This window comes from Notothenia rossii, assembly GCF_949606895.1.
Source record: "Notothenia rossii genome assembly, chromosome: 7".
NCBI classification, from domain to species: Eukaryota; Metazoa; Chordata; class Actinopteri; order Perciformes; family Nototheniidae; genus Notothenia; species Notothenia rossii.
Window position 1 is genome coordinate 67,806,505 of NC_136905.1, and position 9,654 is coordinate 67,816,158.

Below are 9,654 nucleotides of genomic sequence, written 5' to 3' on the forward strand. Positions count from 1 at the left end.
CATACTCCATTTATGTCCAAGGTGCCCCTGGTGGTGTTCAAACGTGAGAAGGAGATAGCGAGGAAGTTGGAGTTTGCCGGCCTCTACATCACAGAGCAGCCGTCAGACGATGACATCAAAGGGCAGTGGGACAGATTGGTCATCAATACTCCGTGAGTCAACCACAGTAAAGCTGCTCACCTCTGAGTCATCATTTATTATTAAAAAAGGATTAAAACGTGTTTGTTTGTTTTTTCCTGTTTGTACCAGATCCTTCCCCAACAACTATTGGGACAAATTTGTCAAACGCAAAGTAAGTGCAATATTTATTTTGTATCTGTTATGCAAACACACTGTAAACCCCATCTGGTGATACTTAACTTTGTTTTGGTTTTTGCTGCTTTCTGTAGGTGATCAAAAAGTACGGAGACCTGTATGGAGCTGAGAGGATAGCAGAGCTGCTAGGGATGGATAAGAGCGCCCTTGATTTCAACCCTACAGAGGAAACTGTCGCCAAAGAGGCCTCGCTTGTGTCATGGTGAGGGAATAAACATAAAGCAATAGATGTCATATCGAAAATATAAACCTCTAACATCAACCCTTTTTTTTTGCCAGGTTGAGCTCAATCGACACAAAGTATCATGTGTGGAAATTGGGAGTGGTGTTTACGGACAATGTAAGTTTGAACACAGCTTAGCGTGTTTCCATTTGAGGTTATATGGTGACTGATTTGATGGATGGGTTGATGATGATCTTATAACCAGACAGATGGGTTCTGATTAATTTCTCATTGTGTTTTTGTGCCAGTCCTTCCTGTATCTAGTGTGGTACACCACCATGTCCATCCTGGGTCACTACAACAACTTCTTCTTCGCTGCTCACCTGCTGGACATCGCCATGGGGTTCAAGACCCTCCGCACCATCCTCTCCTCCGTCACACATAATGGCAAACAGGTATTGATGAGGAGGACGCAGCTCTTCCTCTGAGCTGTAGGGGGCACTGCGGAGTTAGTGGTCAGGGTCGGGTTGTAACCACCGTCTGTTTACAGTCTGATGTGCAACCACAAGACACTTTTGTCACAGTTTGCATGTTCCTGCCCCACAGATGGCATTGTGTGGGTAGTACTACTGGCAAGGCTCTCTGCTATCTGTGATCTGCTGCAGAATTGTGTAAGGGGGTGTTTCTTTTACAAACTTAAAGCTGCTTTAAGCATTTGTTGACCACCAGGGTACAGAATGACTCTACGCCTAAATCTGATATTAGCAAAATTGACATCCCCTTCATTATAACCACCTCTTTACTCTGATTTGATCCATCTACTCCTGGTGGAATTATGTTTTTTCACATTTTCTGTACACAGAGGTATTGCATTAGTGTCTTGTGTCCTTCTGTGCATCGTGTTGTAAGGGATGTTAACCTGATGCTCGGTTGAGCAATAACGTGTCAACCAGCAAATATTGTATGTGTTTAGTCAATTATAGTACCTTTAATCCCCCCTGTGAGGAGATCGGGAGAACTAAGTCAAAACAGAGATTTAAGGAGAGCAGGCAAGGACGCATACACGTTCATTTAGATTCACCCAGTATCCTTTGCCATTTGAGTTCAAATAGCTCAATCCCTTTATTTCACTGACTGTAAATCCTTGCAGGGGATTGTCATGTCAACTGACCACAGGCACAAATCAGAATGTAATGTCAACTCAATCTCCAAGGGTGGGAGTGCACCCAAATTGCGATGCCGTGAGGAATCGTCGACACCTCCCACACTCAGCTGTCTGCGGCCAGATCAATCACAGCGGGAAAACCAATGCAGCTTACTGCTGCTTCCACTGTTATTGCTGTTTAGTTTCATTGGTGCAGGAGCTACATCAAGAGCTTTGAATCTGTTGAAAATAATTATTTATATAAATACAAAACTGATGTTGTTTTTTATGCTGTTTTTTACTCATTGAACTCGTCCTTTCTTAGACAGCTTGTCTAGTGTGTCTCTACCCCAGGAAGTTGGAAGTGACATTTTTCTGATTGACGTCTGTGTTTCTCTTCAGCTGGTGTTGACGGTCGGCCTGCTGGCAGTTGTGGTCTATCTCTACACTGTGGTGGCCTTCAACTTCTTCAGGAAGTTCTACAATAAGAGCGAAGACGAGGATGAGCCAGATATGAAGTGTGACGACATGATGACTGTAAGTAGCAAAGTTATTTAAAGGTCACCTGTTCACTGACTTATTGCCCTGATCCATTTATATAAAAACCTGTCTGAAAATGAGCTGGTCAGATTCTTGCTAATTTATGATGTCATAACGATTGTTTGGCTTGTGTAACTATTAGCCAATAAGCTACCAAGGTAACACCCCCCACCTTATCACCTGAATCTCCTCCTAGAGCACCATTAGGCGCATTCACACCGCAGTACTTTTCCCACAAAGGTTCATGAGAACTTAGTTCATGAGAACTCTTTAGTTCTCATGAACGAAGTACAGATCGCGTTCACACCGGAATAAGTTCCTGGGGAAGGATTAGGCAAATGAAGCCGCTGACGTCACTTCTTCTTCTTCTGCTTTGGGTTTACTGGCAGGCCGCAAACAACTTCACGGCGTATACTGCCACCCGAAGTCCCCGGCCAGAAGTCCCCGGAGTTGGGGACAGGCTTCAGTAGAAGCTGCTGAGACCCCCAGCAGCTTCTACTGAAGCCTTCCGAGTAAATCGCCAGAACGCCGACACCTCCTCATCTCCACCGCTCCCATGTTTTCTTTTGTGTTGCCATAAGTTATTCTCTCTGCGTTTGTGCGCTGGGCTAATGCTAATGCTAATAATGCAATGCGAGGATAATAAAATGGCGGCTTCACAATTTTTTGGGGAGTTTTACGGGGCGTGGTTTGCAATCCGCCCAGCCAATCAGACATAAGGCGCGTTCACACCAAGTACTTTTCCCACAAAGGTTCCTGAGAACTCTTTAGTTCTCATGAACTAAGTACAGATCGCGTTCACACCGGAAATTAGTTCCTGGGGGTGGATTAGGCAAATGAAGCTGCTGACGTCACTTCTTCTTCTTCTGCTTTGGGTTTACTGGCAGGCCGCAAACAACTTCACGGCGTATACTGCCGCCCAAAATCCCCGGCCGGAAGTCCCCGGAGTTAGGGACTGGCTTCAGTAGAAGCTGCTGGGACTCCCAGCAGCTTCTACTGAAGCCTTCCGAGTAAACGGCCAGAACGCCGACACCTCCTCATCTCCACCGCTCCCATGTTTTCTTTTGTGTTGCCATAAGTTAGTCTCTCTTTGTTTTTTGCGCTGGGCTAATGCTTATGCTAATAATACAATGCGAGGATAATAAAATGGCGGCTTCACAAAAGAATTTGGGAGTTTGACGGGGCGTGGTCTGCATTCCGCCCAGCCAATCAGACACAGGAATCTTTTTCTCCCACGAAAGTCCCTGCTCTCTAGCAGGGACTGAAAAGGGGGTAAAAAAGGTTCTCTAGAACTAATTTAGTTCCTGGGACTTTTTGGTGTGAACGCAACTAAATCGTAGTTCTCGGGAACCTTTGTGGGAAAAGTACTTGGTGTGAACGCGCATATAGGAGCCTTTTTCTCCCACGAAAGTACCTGCTCTCTAGCAGGGACGGAAAAGGGGGTAAAAAAGGTTCTGATTATCACATTTTTGTTCCAGCTCTTTTTGTTGTGAACACGACATTTTGGAACTATATCGGAACTAAAGTGGGAAAAGTACTGCGGTGTGAACGCGGCTATTGTGTTTTTTTTTAACCAAATATCTCTCAGAGGGGCGTGGGGAGTGGCTCCTTATTTTCATCTAAAGTAACAGAGACAGAATCAGCACTTTTGAAACAGGGCTGAAACAGAGGGGATTATGGGATGCTACAATGCATGATCTGTCTGGTATTTCGAGCCAAACACTTCAGAGACATGTTTTGTATATATCTGAGACCTATAATATATTGATGAAAAAAACAGTATAATAGGAGACCTTTAAAATAATAAACAAAACATTCCGACTTGCAGAGGTCTGTAGTCACCCTGCCTCCATGTTCCCACAGTGTTACCTGTTCCACATGTACGTCGGGGTGAGAGCCGGGGGGGGCATCGGGGATGAGATCGAGGACCCCGCTGGTGACCCCTATGAGCTCTACCGTATCCTGTTTGACATAACTTTCTTCTTCTTCGTCATCGTCATCCTACTGGCCATCATCCAGGGTGAGCTTCAGCGCTCACTCACACTTTTAAGTATTTCTTTTTGTGTGTGTCTTTCTACCGAACAAAAAATCCCTCTAAAACATACTATTACTCTTTTTCAAGGAAGTGAAGGGTTACATTTTGTGATTGCATTGTTTTCCGCTGATAAAGTATTTATGATGGGCTTTGTGGTTGCAGGTTTGATCATCGATGCCTTCGGAGAGCTGAGAGACCAGCAGGAACAAGTGAAAGAGGACATGGAGGTGAGGGGAGATTTCATTCTAACTCATACTGCTGAAGGGGGGTCATGGGGAGCAGGTGTGGGTTGTCCTCTCAAGGAACATTATGATTTAAGCAATTGTTTTCATATGAGCTCTGGACAATGTCTTTAGTTTTCCTTTAACCATGTCTCACACAACAGGACATTGTCCGTGTCAGAAGTGTTTTTGCTTACCAGGAATACTAGTTTTGTAATCCTGCATCACGGCATCTCTCCAGTTAGACTTTTTTGTGTATTTGACCCTTCCTCTTCACCCTTGAATGTTTTATTTGGTTTTGAACATTACACAGACTTTGTGTGAAGCTGGCTAAGTGAAGTCAATTCGATTTCCAATTAGACATTCAAATTATCATATTTAGGCTCTCAACTAATGTTATAGATTATTATTTGTAGATCATTTCAGGGTTGTAGTGCATCTGTGAAAATGGCTGTAGTGACTTTGTTTACTGTATGACGGTGAATCTACAAAAGAACACAGCCGAACAAATACATCCTCTTTCAGTTGTAAATGACCTTAACCACTTCTCATGACAAGACAAGGAAGGAATACATCTTTATCATTTGTACTTTTTCCTTAAATTGTCATGATATCACATTAAATCTGGTACATAACAGGAAGTGAGTCCTTAACTTAAACACTGTCCGTTAGAAATTCCTTTCCCATTCAGGATATGTTGAGCTTAGACATGAGGCCTACTTCTTTTTTTGAGCTCTCCATCTCTCTTCAGTCAACAGCAGTCAGTCAGCAGAAGGTCAGAGCACACTTTTGGTCCTCAAAAGGTTGCAGTGACTGTTTTTGTTTAAAGTATGACTGAATGAAGTTAGCCAGGATAACTCTGAAGCCATTATTATTATTATCTCTTCACACTTCAGAAGACTTTAGACAACTGTTTGCGAGCTCCGTAGTTCTAGAATTGCAAGTAAAATGAGTAAAGTTCCCCTTCAATAATAATGCAAAATGCTGAAAAGAGAGCAGGTGTTGTAATTATCTTTTGATGTTCTGTCCTCAGACCAAATGCTTCATCTGTGGGATCGGCAACGACTACTTCGACACAACACCTCACGGCTTTGAGACTCACACCTTACAAGAGCACAATTTGGCCAACTACCTGTAAGTATTCCCCTTCCAGGCATTTTATATATTTTACTTGCTATTTCAAATGTGGTAAACACAATTGTCTCTCACTTACGTGTAGTGCTTCTTCTCCGTAATTGAACCCCATGAATGATGGCTTTAGCACGTTACTACAGCGTCACGGCTACTAATAGCCGCAGTAATGCAGAACATTAGATCCCTTCAGGTATTCTTTCCATCTGCCTCTGTGTTTCCCCCCCGCTCAGCCAGTGTTCCTGTGACAATAGAAAAGTCTCAGTCCATTTGTGCTCAGAGGCAGCTGGCCAGAGCACACAACAGCGACCTCATTATGTTGCTTCATTACTATTTAATGCCATGAACTTTATTGAAAAATAGGTTTGTGATGGCGTGCCCTCATACAGTATTCATCAGGATTTGGCAGGCTGCGATGCCCGCAGAGATACAGCAGCCCTCTGCCATTTACACTTGATTTAGGAAACAACAGGCGATAGGCTGATGGAGATGGGGTGCTGTTACTTTGTTTGACACTTGCGTCATGAAATTGTTTCCTGGTAACACAGAAAGTGACATTTTCCATTAATGCGGTGTTGGAGGTATTTAGTTAGGAGAAAGCTTGTCTTTTTTTTGGTCTGACATTTTAGTTTTGTGTCATCGTCTTTCTCTAAAGGTTCTTCCTGATGTACCTCATCAACAAGGACGAGACGGAGCACACTGGCCAGGTACAGTACGACTCGTCACTAATGACATTTCTCTGAGGAGGAAATCACCCTGATGTTTATCCTGTCACTGTCACAAATAATGGGCTGCTGTCTGGCTTCCTAGGGCTGAATGATTTTAGGGGAAATATATAAATATCGCTGTTGAATTTAAAATGTCATTGTTTTATTTTAACCAAACTACAGACCTGTTTTATGGTCTACTTAATATTCAATTATATATTTCAGGCATTATCACAATCATGTCTTGTTTCTACATGAATAGATAAAATAATGCAATGGCTTGTTTCAGATATTCCATAGAAACCATTATTTTTGCTCAATTCAGCTCACAATTATAAAAATATGGCATCTGTGGAGAAACTTGAAATGTCTCAATGTTATTAAAGTATATTCACAAAATGTAAAATTGCATTTATAGACATTTATGGTTATTATGACAAATGACTGGCAAAGCTTGGTAAACTGCTTTAAACCTTTGAATCCTGGAAGTAAAAATGCTTAGTGCTGAAAAATATTTAAAATATTTCTGTACACTGACACTTATACCCGACAACTCCATAGCTACCTGAAAACTTCTGTACCTATCTTAAATACTTTGTTTTTTATCATTAAAAAACTACCAACATCTGCACACAGAAGTCTGGCGCGAGGGCATAATAACAAAAGCCACTGATGTTTTGTTGTTTGTTAACTCTCATTATTGATGCCATATTGACCTATTTACAATGGCAGTTGGAATTCCTTCGTCAAAAGTACTTGGCATTAACTCAACCACTAATCCTTATGTATGATAACGCCTCCAATACGCAAACTAGCAACACCGCAATCAACATGTACTAGGATATTAAATTGAAGCAAGTTAAGTGTCTATTGTCACTTAATTTTGAGTTATAATTGTCTTTGTATGTGTCTGACTGAAGGAGTCTTATGTGTGGAAGATGTACCAGGAGCGCTGCTGGGATTTCTTCCCAGCCGGAGACTGCTTCCGCAAGCAGTACGAAGATCAGCTTGGATAGAGCAGATGCATCCTCTTTACCTCTATTCAAATAATGTGGGCTGCTGGAACATGTAGTCCTGCATACAGTTACTGCACTACAACAACACACAGTCATCCCGCCAACGCTTCAGACTGGCTTGAGGAGAGACAAAGCTACTTTTTTATCTAATAAGAGAAATGTCTCCCGCTCGTCTTTGGTGTACCTTTGTTGGTGCGGCAGCAGTCCATGAGGAAACGACCTGTCACTCGCCCAGAAATTAAGATGTATTTTAATTTGGGACTCGTCTTTGACAGCGTGTTGCCTTTTACTCCACATAACCCCAAATCATTGCACAATTTTTAGTTTTGTCTTTTTGAGAAACACTGGGTTTTGTGGGGTTATGGGACAATGTGTCAGTCATATTATGCACAAGAACCCAACTTCAATATTCTGAAAATGTTGAACTTGAGACTTAATGCCAAAAGAATAATGGAGGAGTTCAGTAGATTTACATAGTGCGCAAAAATGTGATATGAGCATTTTTTTTCAAGATGTTGTAACCTTGCATATTGAGATGATGTTTTAGAATGAAGTGGCAAAAATGTTTATTACATAGGGTTTAAGAAAATAAATGCCTAATTTCTTCATGAAGTGCCTTACAGTACTGTATCTACATTACAATGAAGCTATGCAAAAGTTTTGTTTCTTCTTTATTGTATGTAAGTACAGTAATTCTCCTGGAGCAGATACAAGTAGCTGTCCAGATGTGTAGTTTGTGGCTGAACTTTTTCATTTGAACATGGAAGAACAGCATTGGTTGGATTTGACCGATGCTTTTGCTGAATGCAGCATAACTAACTGAACACCTTCAAAAAAGAACAAAATGTAATAGCTATTGTATGGCCATTTGTATGTAGTAGCTTTGCTGATCTGTGCATTTCTTTTAAAGTAAAAAATTAAAGAAATCAGTGCAAGAAATATTCACGTTTGTTCAATTCATTTGGATTTATGGACTTGTGTATGATATTGTAAATATACCCTCTAAAAGTATTTTTCAACTTCCTCCATCTGTTCCCCTCCACATCATAACAGGAAAAGTGATTTCTGATCTAGAGTGAGTCATCTCAGTCGCACAATCAGCAGCAGGAACATCTGCCTCTGCAGATAATCCAAATCCTTTCAAAAGTCAAATACCTTTCTTGTGCAAGCAGCCTTTGGCTTCAGTTCTTAGTTAATTTTACTCAACACAAACCTCAAAGCTATTTAATAACTGTGACCATCCTGCAGCTTTGATTACTCTGGTAGCACGGAGTGAGTAGATGTGCACTTCTGGTTTGGTCGGAGAGTTAGGATGGGGCCTCAGTGGGCTGTATGATGGGAGTTTTAGCCCCATTACCCATGGTGCCACCTGTCAGCTCGCATCACGTCACCACACCTCAGGCACCACACAGCGCTGCAGCCTGCCGCTGAGAGCAGCTCTGCCTCCTCAACTCCTCAACTTAACGCCTGTAACAGCTCCAACGTGTTGACTGGATTTTTATTTGTTCCAGCACTGTGAGGAAATTATTTCTAAAATTAAAAGTGACTGTTTTAACATCATCGTTCCAAAAAGTATATATTAACAAGATGAAAAAGCTACATTCGTCACTAAGTGTTTTTAAAAAGCTGTGACTGTCCTAGTAAAGGATTTGAGTGAAAAGCAAAAGCAATATCAGAGGAAACTCAATTTGAAGTTTATATTCTATCAAAAGACAAGTACAGGCCTGTTATGTTGCTCTAAATGGTTGGTTGGGGGCTTGATCTTCAACATAGAGCCGTGATCCATTTGACAAATGGACACAGACTTAAAGTGGAATAACAGAACCCAGGGGGCTTTTTACACTTTATTCCCAATGTTCCTCTTCAGGTAGAAACAGGTTTTTACATGAAATGGTAAATATTTGTGGTGTAAAATGAATACTAGCTTTATCTTTGAGCCCCTTAGCTGTGTTGAATTCAGTATGCAGTATTTTCTTTGTGATCTTGCCATACTGTCCAACCCCTATCTCCTATGAGTCCCACGAAACTATTGCTGATGAAATGCAGCTGAAAGTTGTTTCCGGCCTGTCAGCGCCTGGTGTGCGGCGCTGGGGAATGACAGATAGGTCGGGAGAAAAAAAAGAGCGCAGCTTGAGTCACAAGCCAAGCTGTCCTCTTCAGCTGGCGACCTGCAGAGAAACCTCCAACTGGTGACTGCATATTGTTTCGTTGATGCATCCTGTCAGTGTTTCGTGCAATAACACAATAAACGCCATCTTTAAATAAAACCTGGTATGATGAGGAAGAGAGGCTTTTGGGGTTATTTCCTTCTTCATTAAACAAGCTTAATTAACTTAGATGCCCTTTACAACACCTTTTAAGGATAACTGAATTTCACTGTCT

The 9,654-nt window shown here is 41.8% G+C and overlaps 1 protein-coding gene across 19 annotated transcripts in view; it reads left to right on the forward strand.

Moving 5' to 3' along the window:
* Positions 1–8,211, forward strand: part of LOC307046252 (ryanodine receptor 3) — a 128,117-nt gene extending 119,906 nt beyond the window's left edge. For 18 of the 19 annotated variants that reach the window (XM_079692574.1, XM_079692577.1, XM_079692561.1 and 15 more), the window contains 11 exons: positions 22–152; positions 250–292; positions 390–517; positions 595–655; positions 787–933; positions 2,025–2,159; positions 4,026–4,182; positions 4,360–4,424; positions 5,452–5,552; positions 6,205–6,256; positions 7,177–8,211. In XM_079692574.1, the coding sequence (XP_079548700.1) occupies positions 22–152; positions 250–292; positions 390–517; positions 595–655; positions 787–933; positions 2,025–2,159; positions 4,026–4,182; positions 4,360–4,424; positions 5,452–5,552; positions 6,205–6,256; positions 7,177–7,272 (1,116 nt within the window). In that variant the 3' untranslated portion in view covers positions 7,273–8,211. Of the gene's footprint in view, positions 1–21; positions 153–249; positions 293–389; positions 518–594; positions 656–786; positions 934–2,024; positions 2,160–3,990; positions 4,183–4,359; positions 4,425–5,451; positions 5,553–6,204; positions 6,257–7,176 lie in introns of those variants that run through there. The other variant, XR_013810119.1, reaches the window with a different exon arrangement.
* Positions 8,212–9,654: the final 1,443 nt, after the last annotated feature.